This window comes from Gopherus evgoodei, chromosome 18 (assembly GCF_007399415.2).
Source record: "Gopherus evgoodei ecotype Sinaloan lineage chromosome 18, rGopEvg1_v1.p, whole genome shotgun sequence".
Taxonomy (NCBI): domain Eukaryota; kingdom Metazoa; phylum Chordata; order Testudines; family Testudinidae; genus Gopherus; species Gopherus evgoodei.
The window spans coordinates 5105708-5125529 of NC_044339.1; the positions used below are offsets into that span (position 1 = coordinate 5105708).

At 49.4% G+C, this 19822-nt stretch overlaps 1 protein-coding gene across 7 annotated transcripts in view; it reads left to right on the top strand.

Moving 5' to 3' along the window:
- Positions 1-2927: 2927 nt before the first annotated feature.
- PLEKHM2 (pleckstrin homology and RUN domain containing M2) overlaps positions 2928-19822 on the top strand; it is a 54351-nt gene continuing 37456 nt past the window's right edge. For 2 of the 7 annotated variants that reach the window (XM_030537954.1, XM_030537959.1), the window contains exon 1: positions 2929-3035. In XM_030537954.1, coding sequence (XP_030393814.1) covers positions 2976-3035 — 60 coding nt within the window. In that variant the 5' untranslated portion in view covers positions 2929-2975. Of the gene's footprint in view, positions 3036-17375; positions 17642-19495; positions 19682-19822 lie in introns of all 7 variants that reach the window. The other 5 variants (XM_030537958.1, XM_030537961.1, XM_030537955.1 and 2 more) reach the window with 4 other exon arrangements.

The following is a 19822-nucleotide window of genomic DNA, read 5'->3' on the forward strand; positions in this document are numbered from 1 at the left end:
AGACTGTGCAAGGAAGGATAGCTTCTCCTCACTGGCTTATGATGAAAATGGCTCAGTAAGCTGTGATCTTGCCTCCAGAGAGAGCAGGGCTACGTGGAGGGTCACAGTGAGCCTCTGAGGCTAGAGAAATCTGCCAGGAAACACAGGACCCACGGAGACAAGGACAGAGCTTTGTCACAGTATACTTTGTGCTTTAAAAGGGCCAATTTCACAAAGCTGAAAACAGATATCCTCCAAGTCAGCTGGGAGGAAGAAAGTAATCAGAAAAATATTCTTAAAAAGAATTCCCAATTATCATTCACATTTTACTAAATGACTCAAAAGCCACAATTGTGGAAGAAGGCCTTATTGGTTTAGAGGGGAAGTGAAATTGTGTGTGTGAATAAAAAAAACAAATGGAATAAAGGGAAAGTTGAAAGTAATAAATATATTTCAGAAGCTAGAAATTGTAGAAAATTGATAAGGGAAGCAAAGGAACACAACGAGAACTCTGTGGTTGGCAGAGTTAAAGACAATAAGAAGGTGTTTTTAAAATATATTAGAAACAAAAAAGAATCCTGGCAGTGGTGTTTGTCCATTACCAGATGGAAATGGTAGATTTATCAATAACAATGCAAAAAAGGCAGAGGTGTCCAATAAATAGTAATGTTCTATATTTTGGGGGGGGAATGGATTATGTAGTCATATAATGATAACACTCTTTCCATTCCACTAGTATCTCAGGAGGTTGTTAAACAGCAGCCACTAAAGTTAAACACTTTTAAATCTGCAGGTCCAGATAACTTGCATCTAAGAGTTTTAAAAGAGCTGGCTGAGGTGCTCACTGAACCATTATTGTTGATTTTAAGTAAACCTTTGAACACGGGGGAAGTTCCAGAAGACTGGATGAAAGCAAATGTTGTGCCCATACTTAGAAATGGTAAACGGGATGACCTATCTGGGCCTATCAGTCTGACATGGCTCCTGCTCAAGATAATGCAGCAGCTGATATGGGACTAAATTAATAAAGAATGAAAGGAGGGTGCTTAATGCCCCATCAACATGGATCTATGGAAAACAGAGCCTGTCAAAGTAACTTGGGTGGTTTTTTTATGACATTACAAATTTGGTAAGGCACTTGACTTGGTACTGCATGACATTTTAATTTAAAAAACCAGAATGATACAAAATTAACATTAAATGGCTTGAAAGGTAATGACCCGAACGGTCTCAATGTAATTGTAAATGGGGAATCAGGAGCGAGCAGGTGAGTTTCTCCAGCAAGGATCTATTCTTGGCTTTATGCTATTTAACATTCAATGACCTGGCAGAAAACACAAATTATCACTAATAACATTAGTAGATGACCCAAAAATGGGGGAATAGTAAATAATGAAGAGCACAGATTACAAATACAGAATAATAAAGTGGGTGCAAGCAAACCCTATGCCTTTTAATATAGCTAAATGTGTACATCTAGGGCGCACGGTGGGCCATACTTCCAGGATGGGGGATGCGGGGAAGCCATGATTCTGAAAGTTGGGGATCATGGCAGATAACCAGCCGAACATGAGCTCCTAGTGCCCAAAAGGGCTAAGGTTATCCTTGGATACATAACCAAGGGAATCTGAGGTAGAGAAGTTATTTTACCTCTGAATTTGGCACTGGCGCAACCACTGCTGGAATATTGTGTCCAGTTCTGGTGTCAAGAAGGATGTTGATAAATGGGAAAGATGTAGGTTTCAGAGAAGAGCCACACTCATTATTAAAGGATTAGAACATATGCCTTATAGTTAATGCTAAAAAATTTTCACAGTTATTTTCCGTAAAAGTCATGAACAGGTCACGGGCAATAAACAAAAATTCCCGGAGCCTGTGACTTGTGCGTTATTTTACGCAAAATGCAGAGTCCAGCAAGACCAGGACAACACAAGGCTGGGACGCCGCGGGGCTGGGGCACATGGCCCCCGCCAAGCCTGAGATGCCGCAGGAGTGGGGCAGGCAGACCTGGCTGCCCCCGCCGAGCGAGGGAGGCCACGGGGCTGGGGCGCACAGCCTCTGCCAAGCCAGGGACACTGTGGCACTGGAGCGTGTGGTCCCGGCTGCAGCCCGGGATGCCAAGGGCTGGGGCGCACGGCCTCTGCCAAGCCAGGGACACTGTGGCACTGGAGCGTGTGGTCCCGGCTGCAGCCCGGGATGCCAAGGGCTGGGGCGCACGGCCTCTGCCAAGCCAGGGACACTGTGGCACTGGAGCGTGTGGTCCCGGCTGCAGCCCGGGATGCCAAGGGCTGGGGCGCACGGCCTCTGCCAAGCCAGGGACAGTGAGGCACTGGAGCGTGTGGTCCCGGCTGCAGCCCGGGATGCCACGGGGCTGGGGCGCAGTCTGGCCTCCTCCTCCTGAAGCCCGAGAAGCCCCAGACTCGGTGATGGCCCTGCCTTGCCGGAGCTCCCGGGGTCCCCTCCCTGGCTCACCAAAGGGCAGCTGGAGCCAGCCCCGCTGAAGTCCCCCGTAACCCCAGAGGGTTTTTCTGAGCGAGGGGTGCAAGGAGCGGGGCCCCCGTCCTCCCCCTGTGCCCGGGCCAGGCGACCCACAGCCCAGCCCAGAACCCCCGCAGTGCGCGGAGAGCTCGGCCCGCCGGGGGTCCCCGCGCCCCACCCTGCCGAGCCCGGGACAGCGGCTCCCCGCGCCCCGCCAGGGGCCGGCTCTGGCTGGGAGAGGCCGCCGCCTGCCCCCGCCTCTGCCGCCGCGTCTCCCCGCCCTCCAGCTCCGGCCCCGTCACGAGGCCGGCCGCGGCGCTGCGCTGCCTCCCCTGCGCCGCCCGGGCTCCCCGCACACGGCGGAGCGGGCCGAGGGGCCGGGCCGGGCCTGCCATGGGCGCGCCGGGGCTCAGCTGAGGGCCCCCCGAGCCGGCAGGACGGAGCCCCGGGAGGGCGGCGAGCGGCTGAGGCCGCCGGGCCGGCGCGGGAGGAAGCGAGCGGCCGCCGGGGGCAGCGCCATGGAGCCCGGGGAGGTGAAGGACCGGATCCTGGAGAACATCTCCCTGTCCGTCAAGAAGGTGAGAGCGGCCGGGCCTCGTGTCCCGCAGCATCCCGGGCCGCTGGCCCCCGCCCGGCCCGGCCCCGGCTGCAGCACAGTCCGGTGGGGTCAGCTTCGCCCCCCATCGCCGGCCCCCCAGCTCTTACCAAGCCCTTGCCCTCCGCCTCTGGCTGTTGTTTACGGGAGGCTGGGCTGGGCTGGGCTTGGCAGGTCCCAAGTGGGCAGCTGCATGGCTGGTGCCAGCAGTGGGGACGCTGGTGTAGGCAGGACTCCCCGCTCAGCGGGGTTTGTAACACCGCCTTGTCCGGCGCTGAGCGGGGCTTAAACGCACACAAGTGCACTGGGACTCCAGCCCGCGGAGCTGCAATGGGGTTGGCCGCAGTGGAAATAATTTCCAAACCAACCCCCGGTTTAGACTCAGCCTTGACGTGCGCAAGTTATAAAAACCCGACCACAGTCAAATAGCAAAAGTCCCAGCTTGGGCTACAACTCAGCCCTCTGGCCACTGCATATGGAGCTCTACTTCCTCTAAGGCATCACTCTCCTCTAGTTATCAGGTGGCTATTTTTACAGAGCTTCCCGAATTCGTTGGTGTCTGACTTGGGCCCTCAGTCTCCAGCCTTCCTGTTTTACTCCACAGTATACATTAGTGTGAGATCAGAAGAGCTAGTTAATCCCTTGCCTGCTGGAACTCGGGTAGCACCCTTCTAGACCCTGGCACGGCCCAGACAGAGATCTGAAAATTCACCTTAAGCCTGACCTCCACCATCCTCGACTCTTCTCGTCCTGGTCTTTCCTGAGCAAGGCTGCTGATCGTTATGAATTGTCATACTGTGTAGCATGGGTTTCAATATCAGTAAGAGAGTATTGGATCTCTGGTTTTAACACCTCTCTGAGCCCTCTAGTCATACAGAAAGCTTACTTTAATATTTCCACCCGTTTGATTTATACAGAATAGCCAGGACTACACCCAGCATGCAAAGGCTGAAACAAATGATGAGTAGGAGTGAGGGAAAGCACCAGTGAAATCTAGGGCCAATAGTTCCAGTGCCTGACTCTGCTGCTCCTCAAAACTTCCTAAGCAATAACTTGTAAAAGCAGCAAAGAATCCTGTGGCACCTTATAGACTAACAGACGTTTTGGAGCATGAGCTTTCGTGAAGTGGCGACTCACTGACGAAGTGGGTATTCACCCAGGAAAGCTCATGCTCCAAAACATCTGTTAGTCTATAAGGTGCCACAGGATTCTTAGTCTGGATCTGAAAAGCAGCAAACACGGCTACCCCTCTGATACTAAGCAATCACTTGAAATTGACCTGATACTTCTTAGTTTTACTGTTTCCTACAGGTTCTGAATAGCAGCGGTGAAACGTGACCAGATTTTTGTCAGCTTCACATTGGGAGACCATGGGGCAAGGGCAGAGACACTGGAGATTCTGTGCTGCTGACTGGGACGTTCTGCATCAGGGCACATTCAGGTTTTAGAGTAGCAGCCGTGTTAGTCTGTATCCGCAAAAAGAACAGGTGTACTTGTGGCACCTTAGAGACTGGATTGGTCTTGCTTTGAGCAGGGGGTTGGACTAGATACCTCCTGAGGTCCCTTCCAGCCCTGATATTCTATGAAATTTATTTGAGCATAAGCTTTCATGGGCTACAGCCCACTTCATCCGATGCATGTAGCGGATAATACAGTAGGAAGATATATGTATACAGAGAACATGAAACAATGGGTGTTACCATACACACTCTAACGAGAGTGATCACTTAAGGTGAGCTGTTATCACATTCAGTGTGTTATCTTCACAACCATAAGGGCTAGAAAGACAGGGCTTGATTCAGATTTGATACTAGTGTTACTTGCTTGCCTTCAGTGGACTTTTGAGTTTCTCTGGTGTGAGATCAGAACCAGGCCCTCAAGCTTTTTCAGAATGAAAGGAGCCAGTGAATTGTACAGAAGTTGGTATTGGAGGTCCATTAATTTACCTGGGAGAGTATCCCACTGGCAAGTGGATTTGTGAAGCCCTGGAAAGGAGGCAAGAATACTTCTTTATTCCCCTCCCATTCAATGAAGTAATTAATGATCATGTGCCAAAGTATCATCAGTAGGTGAAAAATGTAAGGGAGTCAACTTGATTGGAAAGAGTAATTTACAAAGTTACAGCTCATGTAAGAAAAGTGACAGAACATAGACCAGTGGATCACAAGAAGGGCCTTGTTGAACTATCTTTTTCAAATCCTAGTGGAAGAATGTTAATTTGCCAAGAGAAGTTGTATCTTAGGTATGTAAAATGAGGGGGGAAATACCACAATGACACAATACCATACTTGTTTGAATGACTAAACATGGCAATTCTTGGTGTATTTAGCTTGCCAATTCTGCATCATTAAAGGCCAGGAGAGTTTTGCTGTTGACTGCAATGGCACAGCATCGAGTCCCAAACGTACAGAGGGATGGGCAGAGATTCAGAGTTAAAGAAATGTAAATTGTCGGCTTCATCCTGAGGGCTGCCAAGTGCCCTTGACTCCTGCTGACTTGTTGAGAGGGCCCCGCACTGGCAGAATAGGCCCCCACTTGCTGTAACTGGAGCAAGAATGCTGTGTATGACCTTTCTCCTTAATTGGCAGTGTACAACGGGCATTGTCTTTGGGAGTATAGGATTGTCTTCTGTTTCAAATCAGGTACCTGGGGGAATTGTGAGTGATGGGTTGATTTACTGTCTGTAGTTTGTCAGCTCTGTCTTCCCTATTAGATACCAGTTCATTCAAAGGAGTTTTTCTGGAGATTATTTGGACAACTTAGTGATATGGATTTCAATGTTTCTCTTTAGCTGCTCCTGCTTCTCTCCCTAGCACCTGGCAGGCCCAAGCAGGCATATGCACCCTACTTCCAGCTTCAAGAAAGGAATTATGTTAATTGCGGCAATTTATGGATTGTTTTTTTTAAATGAACATAGGACTTGCCAAAGCCACAAGGCCATCACTGCTGGGGTCTGAAGATCTCTGCACAGCCTCATGCAGTCAGTGACACCGCAAGCTTCCTCACTGGGTTCCTCAACCCTGGGATAGGTAGGGCACTTCTAGAGGTGACAGAGCAGAGTAGAAGTTGCCACTCTGCCATGGTAATTGTATGTACTGGGGCACTGGGTACTCACAGTACAGGAACAAATGAACGCAGTACAAATGCCTAGATTTCATATATGCTCCTGAACAACCATCAGCTGGTAGCCCCATGCAATCAGTGATGACCTTGGTCACATTCAAACTGGTGACCCAGATGTGTCCCATTATCAGAGTTCTGTGCCATCCTGGTAGCTGCAGACTCCATTGCAGAGGAGGAATTTGTTATCTGCCTGGCCCAAACTTGGTGCCAGGATGTGGATTCCCAGTGCTGCCACTTTCAAAAGTTAAGAAATCATGAGCGAGGCCCCAAATTGTGGTTTTTGATCCATCTCCAGGCGTGGTGTGACAATGGCAGTGTTGCCTACTTTTGCCAATCCATAACGTGGGTCTGGCCTGTGGTGCAGGAGCTCTCACTGAAAGACCCACCTGAGATCAGATCACACCACTGCCTGACTGGTGCAGGGGGCTTCCTGCTGCTCTCCAAGCTCCCAAACTGCCCATTTTTAATTCTGTCCCCTCCAGCCCTCTGTCAATTCTCTGCCCCTCAGCCCTGCATCAGTTAAATCTCTGCCACACATCTGCCCTAGACCTACATCAACTCGGCACCCCCCTCCAAGCCCCACATCTACCCTTCCCCCTAGCAGTCCTGCTTCTCCTATAGCTGTGGAGACTTTTCACCCCCGGGGCTTGGGAGAAGGGTGAGTGGGGAGGGAGAAGGGCAGCTTCAGTGGTTCTTCACCCCGCCACCAGGCTTTGGGACCAGCTCCAGTGTGGTGTTTTCCTTCTCCCAGGCCTGGTGGTGAAGGGGCTGAGAGGAGGACGAGAGATCAGCTGATTCATTTTTCATAAGAGAGGAGTGGGGAGATGGTGGTAGATCTTCCTTTCTCTGCTGGAATCTATCCCTCCACCCCCATCCTGTGGACGTGGTATCTGCTGCTCCGTCTCCTTCCTCTGCCCTTACCCCAAAACTTCTCTCTGCTCCTGGGATGAGCTTTGCCTGGATCCTGCAGCTGCTCGGATTGCCTGTTCTTTCCCAGGAGAGAAGTGGTGAAGGCAGCTGTTCAGAGCAGATTTCTTCCTTGGCAGTCTGATGCTGCAGCTTCTGGCTTCACTGGGAGGCTGCCTGCAGTGGCAGCCCAAATCCGGGTACTCTGAGTAATATGATGAGAACTGGAACCCACCCTTGAAGGGAGACAGTGGGGTGAGATGGCTCAGCGTGCCAACCTCCATGGCTTATGCTCTCTGGTCTACAGGGCCCGTTCCAGCACAGACTGATTCCTCCCAGTTACACGACATGATTGACTGAACTGACCACATGTACCGTACCATGTGGAGGTTAATGACTGTCTGGAATCTGCCTAGAATTGACATGGTTATCACCTTTATTTTGACAAATGCTATCTCAGGAGTTGTGCGGGGTGGGTGTGTGGCCTGCAGCATGCAGGAGGTCAGACAAGATCAGTGGTTTTCGAATGCAGATCGCGACCCAGTTCTGGGTTGCAGAATAGAAGGCAGTGGGTTGCGGCAGCTCTGGTCAGAACTGTTGACCGGGCCATTAAAAGTCCCGTTGGCAGTGGGGCCAGGCTAAGGCAGGCTAGTCCCTAACTGTTGTGACACCGCGCTGCGCCCTGGAAGCGGCCAGCAGCAGGTCCAGCTCCTAGGCAGGGGGGCCATGGAGCCGGCTAATGGAAGCTGGGGGGCGCTGCCTGCGGGCGAGAGCTGCGCAGGGCTGCTTGTGTGCCTCGGCCTAGGAGCCAGACCTGCTGCTGGTCACTTCCGGGGCACAGCACAGTCCGCGATGCCAGGACAGGCAGGAAGCCTGCCTTAGCACCCCGCTGCGCCGCTGACTGGGAGCTGCCCAAGATAAGCCTGCGCCCCAACCCCACTCCCCAATCCCCAGCCCCATACCACAGCCTGCACCCACAGCCCTGATCCCCTCCTGCACCCCAGCCCTGAGCCCACCCCAAACCCAGGTCCCCCTCCTGTACCCCAAACTCCTCATCCCTGGCCCCACCCCAAAGCCTGCACCTCCAGCCCACAGCCCTGACCCTTGCCCTAGCCCAGAGCCCCCTCCCACACCTTGATCCCCTCACCCCTGGCCCTGCAGCCCTCACCCCCGCACCCCAACCCTCTGCTGCAGCCACACCCCAAACCCCTCATCCACAGCTCCATTGGGTCGCAGGCATCAACACTTTTCTTCAGCTGGGTTGCCAGAAAAGAAGTTTGAAAACCCCTGGACTAGATGATCATGAATGTCCCTCCTGACCTTAAAGTCTGCGAGTCTTTGAATCCTCAGCATTTGCTATGTGTTTGCCTTTGTACTGACTATGGTGCCACTTCGCTGTGGTTTTTACTAGCCCTGCAAATGCCGAGCAGCCTCGGCAGCCCAGTTTGTGATTTGTGCCTACAGGCCAGCTCAAAAAGGGCTGGGGCTTTTTATAACCTCTTCAATTGAGACATTTTGTTGACTTACGGTAATAATCTATGGGTAGCAAAGTGCTCTGGTCCTTTCCGCTCATGCTGTTGACCTTGGGAGCTAGTATTTTTGTGTATTGTACCAAGAATCCTCTACTGACAAGTGTCCATTGAGTGATTTACACCTCGTTATGACGTCCAGAAGGCTTCACTTGAAACCTCTTGACTTATGAAAAGACCTTTCTCTCTTGTAGGCCCCTCACAAAAGGGGAGGTGACTCTAGAGAAAGTGTAGCTTCAAAATGTATCCTGTACCTTCTGCTGCCCTTTGAAAGAATCACCTGGAGTCCATCATCTGTATGAGGTTTTATTAATGTCAAGCTGCTGCCTACTTATTGTCCATGTTTCATCCATTCTATGTGCACTGTAGCCCAGTTCTTCAGCTGCATTTTTGTGTTCCCCTGATCCTGCACCAGCTGTATGTTGGCCCAGTCACCTGATGTTAGTTACAGCAGCTGCTAATTGTGCTGAAGGGAATGTAAATAGGATCACATCCTCTCTCTGCCGGTACTGTCCCCATCTGCTAGTGGAGAAAGCAGCAATGGTATTTTGAACCTACATAGTTCTGCAGACGGCTGGTGCAAACCTTTTCTCATGATGAGGATGACTTGTTAGGTGAAATTGTAACTGTATTGCTGTGAATCTGGTACAGTGAATGGTAACTGACATCCTTTGGTCTCACTGCTTCTGATCTACCATGGCTCCTACGCATGATGCCAGGTCAGCAATCTTCAGAGTAATCAGGAGGATGGAAACTCGTTGTCTGGGATAAAGAAATAGCATTTGAACAGCAAGCTCTTATCATTCCTTGGCTGTTTCATATTCATTTTAGCTTCAGTCCAGGATATCATATCACCAGACAGATTCAGACAAACGGGAGGGAATTCAGAGAAGAGCAACAAAAATAATCAAGAGGTCTATAGAGGCTGACCTGTGAGGCGACATTAAAAGTGCTTAATCTGTATTGTTTGACTAAGTGATGGCTAACAAGGTGAACTTTGAAGGAAGCAGACACCAAGACGGTAGAAGAATTACTACTTGCTGTGACTAGGAATAGTGGGATGAAATTGAGAGAGAAAAAACATCTCTAGCTGCTGGGATTCTGTGAAAGATTCCTGCAGTGCTGATCAGATTGATGAAAAATCAAAGGCTGCTTCTTTCTATAAAGAGACATGTTAGTACCTACATGATTTGCAGAAGCTTGTTGTTTAGCCATCTTGCTGTTGATCAGATTTCATTATTCTAGTTTTAGCAGTAACAGACTCCTGAAAACCAGTTAGCTTGTTCTAGCAGTGATTTCCAGCCTTGCTTGTTTTCTCTCCTGTGGAACCTGTGCCTCTGTTGTGCTCAAGAACTTGTGACTCTGTAACATCGGGAATGCTCTCCATTGCAGTCATGGGCCACCCCTAAGTCTTGATCATCTGTATCTGATAAACTGTACCAATGGCAGCTATTCAGACCTGGCTGTCAAGACTAGGGTGTGTTTCAGGCCTTATTTAAGATGCCAACCACATGTGCGATGACCAGTTAAGAGGCTGCTGTCTAGTACATGCAAACAGGTGTCTCCAGCACAAGTTAAAACCAATCTCCAGTTCATGTCTGGCTGCAACAAGGCTGTTTGTATAGATCCAGTGCAAACAATTGGTGCCTGGAGTCGAATCCGTCTGCCAGAACTAGCAAACCTAACCTAAACAAAGTCCGTTGGGTTTGAAAATCCACATGTGTAGGACACCCTGGAACAGGACAGTTCTAATGGAAGAAAATGACATGGGGGCGGGGGCTCGGGAGAGCTCCTAGGTAGATGGAGCCTGGATATGAATAATGAGACAGAAGTTGTAAGCTTCAGATTCCACCCTGTTGCTGAATGCTTAAAATTGTAGGGGCTTTGTGTTCTGTTCCAAGCTGTACAACTTCTACCCTCTGTGGGTTCAGCACCCTGTAATCAAGGCTCCTGTTCTGGTCCACCATGAACATGCATCTGTCTCTCTCCAGGCTGTTTTGTCATCAGTGAAAATTGTTTCTCAGGTGGTAATAAGCTATTCAGGGAAAGCCTGAGAGCAGATATCTGGACAATAGCACTATTGATTAGAGTGCAAGTTGTGTTGGTTACCTCTGTTTCTGGGGTGAGAAATAGAATGCTGGGATCATGGCTTTGTCACATGCTTGTTCTAAGAAATGTTGGGTCCGATCAGGTGACCAGAAGTGTGCACCTGCACCTGGATACCCCAACCTCTCCTGCCTATGCAAAAGTGAAGAGACTTCCAAGTTTTGCACGTTTTTTCATTTCACAGTCATCTCTATGACTCTTGCTGGGAGAAGCGAGTTTGGTTAGAACCCCGAAGATCAGAGGATTGATTGGCTAATTGGGTTGATCTTCAGGAGCAAAATGAGATTCTCCATCTCCCTAGTCAATTGAATCTCTACCTCAAGAACTGAGATCCAATAAAACAGACCGTAGTAATGACAGAGAGGGCATTGCTACGGGAGCTGTTCGCTGAAGAAACACCTTCTAGTCTCTTTGCTGCGTAGCTGGCCAGAGTCGCTTTGCTGTCCTTTGAAATTCACTTCATTTACTATAAAGCTTATTAATGAACATAAGACTGCAAACAGTTACAAAGGGATCTCACAAAACTGGGTGACTGGGCAACAAAATGACAGATGAAATTCAATGTTGGTAAATACAAAGTAACGCACATTGGAAAACATCATCCCAACTATACATATAAAATGGTGGGGTCTGAATTAGCTGTTACCGCTCAAGAAAGATCTTGTCGTCATTGTGGATAGTTCTCTGAAAATATCCACTCAATGTGCAGTGGCAGGCAAAAAAGCGAATGGAATATTAGGAATGATTAGGAAAGGGATAGATAATAAGACAGAAAATATCATAATGCCTCTATACAAATCCATGGCATGCCCACATCTTGAATATTGCAGGCAGTTCTGGTCGCCTCATCTCAAAAAAGATAGATAGGAATTGGAAAAGGTTCAGAGAAGGGCAGCAAAAATGATTAGGGCTATGGAATAGCTTCCGTATGAGGAGAGAGAAATAAGACTGGGACTTTTCAGCTTGGAAAAGAGACGACTAAGGGGGGATATGATAGAGGTCTATAAAATCTTGACTGCTGTGGAGAAAGTGAATAAGGAAGTGTTATTTACTTCACGTAACACACGAACCAGGGGTCACCCAATGAAATTACTAGGCAGCAGGTTTAAAACAAACAAAAGGGCGTATTTCTTCACACAGCGCCAGTCAACCTGTGGAAATTGTTGCCAGGCGATGTTGTGAAGGCCAAAACTATAACAGGGTTCAAAAAAGAACTAGATAAGTTCCTGGAGAATAGGTACATCAATGACTATTAGCAACCCCGTGCTCTGACTGTCCCTAGGCTCTGTTTGCCAGAAGCTGGGAGTGGACGATGGGATGGATCACTTGATGATTCCCTGTTCTGTTCATTCCCTTGGGGCACCTGGCATCGGTCACTGTCCAAAGACAGGATACTGGGCTAGATGGACCTTTGATCTGACCCAGTCTGGCTGCTCTTATGTTTTTAAATTCTAAGGCAGGCTGTGCCCACTGCCATTGCTCTGGTTCACCTTCTTCATTCTTGACCTCAACCCCCTCCCTCAGAGCTGCAATTGCTGGGCTTGGCCAATGACTAGGCAACTAACACTGATGCTGAGGCACTAGACAAGAGCTCTGTACCCCGTACTTCATCCCTCATGAAATCCAGAGTCACTCCTAAACCGTATTCTGCTGCGTTCTCACTGCCAGGGCGGATTAAGGCAGGGGCTTTAGGAGCTGCATCCCAGGGCCCCAGCTTAAGGGGGTCTCTGCAAAAATAAATCACAAGCAGCCATCTCCGACTCTGAGCCTCTAAAAGTCCTGCGGCGCAGCGGGGCTCAGGCAGGCTGCCTGCCGGCCATGGTCCCACGCTGCTCCCAGAAACAGCTGGCTGCTGGCACATCTCTGCGTCCCCTGGCAGGGGGGTGGGGTGGCGGCTCTGTACGCTGCCCCGCCCGCAGCACTTCCCTCATAGCTATGGGGGTGGCACTTGGAGTGTGGGCATCACATGGAGACAACCCTGTCCCCCTCCCGCCAGGGCCCAGAGCCAGCCGCTTCTGGTATTAGCGTGGGGTTATGGCAGGCAGCCTGGCTGAGCCCTGCTGCTGCGCCGCTGGCCAGAAGCTGCCTGTGGTAAGCACCTCCTGGCCAGAGCCTGCACCTCACACCCCCTCCTCAACCCGAGCCCCAGATCGGATCCCTCTCCTGCACTCCCTCCCAGACCCTGCGCCTGCCCCTGCCCCCCAGTCCCCTGCCCCAACCCTCTCCTGCACCAAACTCCCTCCCAGGAAAAAGACTTGTATACAAGGGCCCCACAAAATCAAATACCCTGTGCCCACAGGAGAGTTAATCCAGCCCTGCTCACTGCCAAGCCCCTGGGCCAGCTGTTAGTTGTCATTTTGGTCACATTGCTAGATTGAGCTTTTCAAACTCTGTTTATAGCAAACTACAGGCTTTAAAAATACATGGTTTCATTTCCACTGCAAAGGCTCCATACCAGTGTGGTCTAGCAGGTGACAGCCCTGCACGGGGTCAGTACATCTGTCACGGTGCTGGGTGAAAGAGCAGACTTGTGTATATGGTGCATCTTACCAATGGCTCAGGTGTACCACCAACCCAATTCCCTGGTCATGCTCTTGCTAACGATTGGAGTATTGTCTGTTCAGAGAAAGCTGCTGGCTCGCTAGCTTGGCTGAAGATGTTATGAGCCCCTCTGGAAGGGGCTGAATGGTGGGAAATGGAGACAGAAAGAAGCCCAGTGCAATTAAAGTTACATGATCAGCCTCCACTTCCAGTCATTGCACTGATATAAGCGCTTGTTTTGCAATCTTGTTGCAGTAGAATGATTGCTAATCTGGCACATCAGCAGGGAAGGGGCTTTATTGTTCCCCACTTCAAATCAATGGCCCTGCGAGAACACAGTGGTTAGAAGTAAGAGATGGCCCAGAGGTGTGGATTGAGTAGCCCTGTCTAGATGTTTACTTTGCTTTTTCAGAGTGTTTGTCTTGCCAGGGGATATCTCTGAAGCAGTACTCAAGAATTTCAAAGCCAGGTGAGCTGAGCATTCAGCAGCCAGTCAGAGCCGGAGACCACAGTTGAGTCATGAAGGTCAGTTCCAGGTGTGGAAGAAATTTCCAAATTCCAGTTTGGGTGTTGCTTCCAGTGAGGTTTTTTGTTCTCCTCTCCTTCTTTTCCCCCCATCTCCCTGGGTCAGGAAAGTTTCAAAGCTTCTGTCTCTTACTCCTGGGAGATAATGTGACCTAATGGTTAGAGCAGAGAGTCTGATGAGAGTCAGAATTTCTGTCCCAAGCTCTGCTATTCATTTTCTGGGAGAGCTTGTACAAATTGCTTAACTTTTCTGAACCTCAGTTAATACATGTGTGAAATGGGAATAGTAATTACTTATCTCACGGGGGTTTCTGGAACTTTTAAACTCCTTAAAAAACATCCTCCAGGCTTGACCAAGGCTGCAGTGCCATCTGGAGCTGTTCCAAAGCCTGGTATTTATTCATCATCTGTTTTCTCCTGGGAGAAGTGGAAAACCTTCCTTCATAAGCACCAGTGGTTTCTATGTCACTCAGTCTGTCTCAGGAATAGATGGCATTGACGCTAAGGACAGGGGCATGCCTTTTGTGAAGAACTTTGGTACCAATATTTCAGAAATTAAGAAGCCATTGATCCTCGCCTGCTTCTGTATTATCCATTCTCAGTACGCTGCCCACCTTCCGGCTGATCAGTCCTTAGAAAGGCTTTTGTTACTTCTCGTTACAACAGTTTCCATGTCTCTCAGTCCTGAAGAGACGTTCTTCAAACTTGCCATTGTGGTCTTGAGATTGTGGGCTGTGCTCACTACTACTTCTTACCTCTCCATTTGAGCAAAGGCTGCGCTGCATCCAGCTTTTGATGCCTGAAGTCCATGTTCTGTGTTGTTGCAGCCTGTAACATCTACATTCCAGACTTCTGAGGTGGGGGCAGCACCAAAGCTAACCTTGTAGCCAAGGCCAAAAGTTGGAAAGGAGGAGAAATCTCTATAGCTGGACATCCAGCATGTCAACTCCTGATCTCACCACATGGCAGATTTGGTTTTCCCATAGGCCTTTTAAACTTTCTCCAGGGTGCTCTAGGCTATGATCTCTCTTGAGGAGCTTTTCCTCCAAAGACCTCAGAATGAAATGACTTATCAAAACCAGTCCTCAGCATGGAGTAAACTGTGCTTTATCCACATGTTATCTTGCCAAAGGAACGGGGGTAGTGGGAAGAGGGCCTCTTCCATTGTACTCAATTTTTGCTCTACAGTAGAAGAGCAGTAAAAAAGTGGATTGAAAAGCTTCCCACCCACCAAGACTGGAGTTCAAAAGTCAATTTGTTTTTCAAGAGTTGGTCAAGTTACTATAAAGCGGTGTAGGGAATGTCCCATCCTGCCCTGTTCTAGGTGTCGTGCTGAATCTGTCACTGGTGATTGCAGAAGGAATGCACAACCCTCAGCTCGATTCTTGGCTGGTAAATGAAAAATGATTTTCAGTGACATTAGCTCCCCTCTTCTCTGAAGTTGGGTTATGTATGTCCCATCTCCTCTGCACCCCAGTTTACTCACACAAGTCCGCTATTCCCCACTGGACAAACATTTCTACTGTCCTTTGTTTCCAAACGGATCTAAATTTATATCCATATCATTATTTGGAACCTTGAGGACTTTTGTTTCTGTCTGGCTCCTCGCCTGGCTAGCAGGTGACATTGTTTTTGTTCGTAAGTGTCGCAATGACAGCGATCCGACCCTGTTCAGATCACGCTGTGTCCCAGCGGAACAGGGAAGCCAGGGAAGCCTTTTGGATGTGGACACCATTTACTTTGTCTATAGATAGCTTTGGCTCAGAGCTCATTTGAGCCAGCAGTCTGAACGGAGCGACGTCCTGCTCCGTCTCCTGTGTCGGCGTTGCTTATCGTGCTATCAGAGCTGAAGTTACCGGGTTAATTCCAGCATCTGCAGTGTGAATGAACCCAGGGAATGATGAACTGAACTGAACTGATGAGTGTGTGCGGGGAGGAGAGAGATGGCTAAGTGGAAAGCCCATAGAACAATATCTTTGAAGGAAATGCTACCACATTGTCAAAGCTTCCTGGCCCTCCTCCTTGTCCAACTGCTAGTGTCTATATTTAAGTTATCAGCTCAGCCCACAGCTACAGCCACAGACAGGAAATTACTTCACAGGAGAGTCACATGTGAAGGAGTATTTGATCACCACACTCCAAACAGTTTCTTTTGGCCAAGTGGCTAATTAGACTGAGAGGAGTTTGTTTTAAATTGTTCGTTTATGCTTTATAAGGATATTTGCAGGACACAGCTCAACAGGACATATAAAATGCACAGAGCTCTTTAAAGCAGGGGTGAGCAATACTGTGTGTCTTGTACAGCACGGAGCACATTGTTGAAGATCTGCAAGCGATAAGTGTACAGGTTATAAGTGTGGTATTGGTAAGTGCAGGTAGTTGGGGCTGGATTGCTGAAGGGTGGTTACATAGGGCTGGCACAGAGTTATTAGGGTTGTTCTGTTTATGTTTTTACCAGGTATACAGGTGGTGTTTGGAGACACCTTGGTGATCATTTTGCTAGCGCAGTTACAGAACCAGGGATGGGTGCTTATGATGATGATGATTTTCCACCTCGGGCTGTCTCTGGATAATTTTCAGCTGGTGGTGAGCCATGCCCAACCATTTCATTATCTGATTAAAGCATCCATGTTTCAACCTGTGTTAGCCAAAACTACCTTTAAAGGGTTGTCACTAGCTTGGTTCCCCCCCAGTCAGTGTGGACATGGGCTGGGTACTAACTAGGTCACAATCCCAAACTAGAGATGACCTCCAGAGGTTGGTCTGTACTGCCATGGGTTGGGTACCATGAATTTCAGCTAAAATCCTGTCCCACTCCACTTCCTTGATCCTACCACATCCTTTCCCTCAGCTGGCTCCCCCATGCTTTCCGAATTAAATCCAAGCTTCCCATCCTCCCTTTCAAGGTTCTGTTTAATTCTACCCCTGGCTGTGCCTTTGGTTTCCTTTCTTACTGCCCTCCGGTGCCTTCATTCATTCAAGCCTGCAGCCAAACAGCTTCCTTCACATCCTTTTCCCACTCCCGTTTTCAGGCCACTTTCCATGTTGTCTCCGACTCTGGGAGCTCCCTCCTCTAACCCACTGTCCCTGGTGCCCCCCCCCCCCCCCCAAAAAAAAACCATGTTTCTGCCAGGCTCACTAGGATTGACCCACCTGAGCTAGCCGGGCAGCTGCCCAGCTGTTTGAAAAATAAAACCCTATAATAATCCTAGTGTCTCAGGCCTGTCCTGTCTTGTCTCTTCATTTAGGCTGGAAGCCCCGTGGACTAGTGGCCACATGTGCCTTGTTTAGCACCAAGCCCTCGGCTGTGCTTCACTAAGAACTCTGTTCGATGGCTTTTGTGTGTATAATAGATGCTGTCTCCCATCCGTTGCACAGTGGTAGCACTTTATTCTGCCATGTGGAGGGCACCAGTTTAGTCACTAGATGCCCACTCCAGCTTGACGTGGCCTGGAACCGTTGTGGGCTTTGCAATCAGCCCCCAAGGGTGGCAGGATAGCATCATATCCCTTTGATGATAGGCGTGTGGACTGTGCCCTCCCTCCCAAGTGACTTCTCGTTGTTTTATTTCCTCCTTTCTTAAACCCTCCCAGTGTTGGTCCCACCTCTCAACTTAGATTGGAAACTTTTTGGAGAAGGAGTCTGGCATCCCTGCAAAGTGCCATGCACATCCATAGCGCTACGCAAGTAATAATCTGGTGACCGTCTCTGCAGCTGCAGCTCTGATGGTGTCTGCCCCACGCTGCCTGCTGGAAGAGGCTTCAGGAATGCAGGCCCAGTCCTCAGGTTGTTTGAAAGAGGGGATGTTCTACTTTGTTTCTGCAAGATCAAGGTTCCACTAATGTCTAACGCTGAGCAGGTGTGTTCTTCTTGGGTGTTGGGCGTGTCACCCATCCCTTGATGTATCTATGTGCCTGTAATTCAGCTGCACAGCTCTGTGTCCATTGATCCAGAGCGGTCGTGACAACTTCATGCAGTTCCCCATTATTGACCCCGGAAGTTCTTTCTTGTGGGTCTCCTGCTGGATGTGTTTGGTGTGGAGTTTTTGTGTGCGAAGTTTGGGTTGCATCCCCAGTGCTAACAGCCTAGCAGGCCCTAATTAAAATGGTGTGATTCAGAGGCCCTGAGTCACCCTTCGGAGGAATCACTGTGTGTGCATGTCTGCTGTGTACAGGCGCCCCACATTCACGGGGCTGGGTGCCGTCACATGACCATGAGCCTTTCAGCAAAAGCAGGTCACATGAGTGCGTCGCCCAGCTCCTGACATTACAGAGGAAAGACTCATTGCATGCACATGCATTTGCACTAGACTCGCCCCTGATGTCGCTGTAGATTGAATGTGGGTGTGGCAGAATGGTAGCAAAACAGGGCTTTGTACTATACAGGGCTACACCCCTTGGACAGAGAGTTATACCTGTGATATTTATCTGAGAAAAATATGTTTGTACCCATCCAGTTTGTCGCTGATACTAGGCTGCACGGGACCCCTTGGTGGTCTGTCAGTTGAGGAGTGCTAGCTTCCAGGGCAGTCTGGCCGCTAAGGAAGGGGAGGCTGCATTAGGAATCCTGCTCATGAAAGACTCTTGAGGCACCCGGTGTCAGTTCAAATAGAACCGCCTTGCTGACTTACTGCGTGCTGCCCATTGGAGCACCAGAATGCCCAACGCTGTTTTAAGGTGTTGCCAATGGACCGTGCCCTGGCACCTCTGCCACTGTGGTTCAGAAGGCAGGTTCCTCCTCAGGGCAGCTAAAGAAAATGCTGATGCCCTGTGTCAGAGGATCCTTAAAGAATGCAGGAAGCATGTTGTGAAACTTCTGTTTCTGCTGACGTTACCCTAGTGGAAACGCTGCAGAAACTCCTTGGAGATGTGTAGAAATCCGGATGAAAAATGCTCAATGGCCATCACAGTTCAGAGGCAGAGGAGATGATATAATCCTGGGGATTTGCTGACTGTTTACAAGCAGCAGGACAGTGTGATACAGTTCCCTAAATAAAAAAAGGTTGAGTTCTTGGGACTGCTCTCCAGTGCCATCAACGTAGCAGTGTTGGAGAGTCTCAAGCAGGCTGTAAGCTACGAATGGCGTTGGCTCATTTCTGGCTGTGCAAAGGAAGAACAGGGACGGAAACTGAAACAGTCTAAATTGGTTTGGGGAAAGAGGGGAAGAAAATGAGGAAATGCTTAAAATAGTTCAACCATTTGCTGCTGAGACCTGGATTCCTTTCCACACATGGGAAATTCCCATAATCGGGACAGTGAGGTGTTCAGGAGCTTTCAGCCAAGGATAATAAACCATCATGACCTTCCAGTGCTAGGTGTACATACGGAGACTCATTGCAAGGTGGGCAGGTGAGGTGAGATGGTCAAGGGAAGAGACATTCCCGACGAAGTGAGATAAAGATCATCCTTGCCTATGATAGAACCTCTCTGCTGGTGATCTCAAAGGACGTTACAAGCATTGCTACTTAATTATACCTCCTGACAGCCCTGTGAGAGAAGCGCCAAGTTATATATGTAACAAAACAAAAAATCATGAGTAAGATCCTCTGCTGGGGTAACTCAGCAAAGCTCCATTGATTTCAGTGGAGCGATGCTGATTTCCATCAGCTTGTATGGCCTCTGACTCATAGTTGGCTGAAAAATCATATGATAAGTCAGCAGAGGGCCTGATTTTTCTGGTTTGCTCAGCATCTGCTCCTTCCGCTTTCTCCCAGTCAGTGGCAGAGCCAAGAAGAAGAGCGGCAGTCCTGGCGGGACGTATGTTAGTGTCCTGGAAGGAGACCTGTCAGGACTCCTTGGATTCTACTCCAGCTCCCCCGTGTTGCATGAATTGTACGTAGCTGGGATGAGCCACGAACTTCTGCTCTCTAATTATGGGTCTGGCACCAACTTACTCTGTGGTAGGCACTTAACCTCCTTGTGTCTCAGTTCCTCGTCTCTAAAGTGGGGAAATGCTTGTACGTTGCGGGATGGAGTATTCCCTGAGCCTGTGCAGTGAGAGACCCATACTCTATGGAAGTGAAGTGTTGTTACTGTTGTAG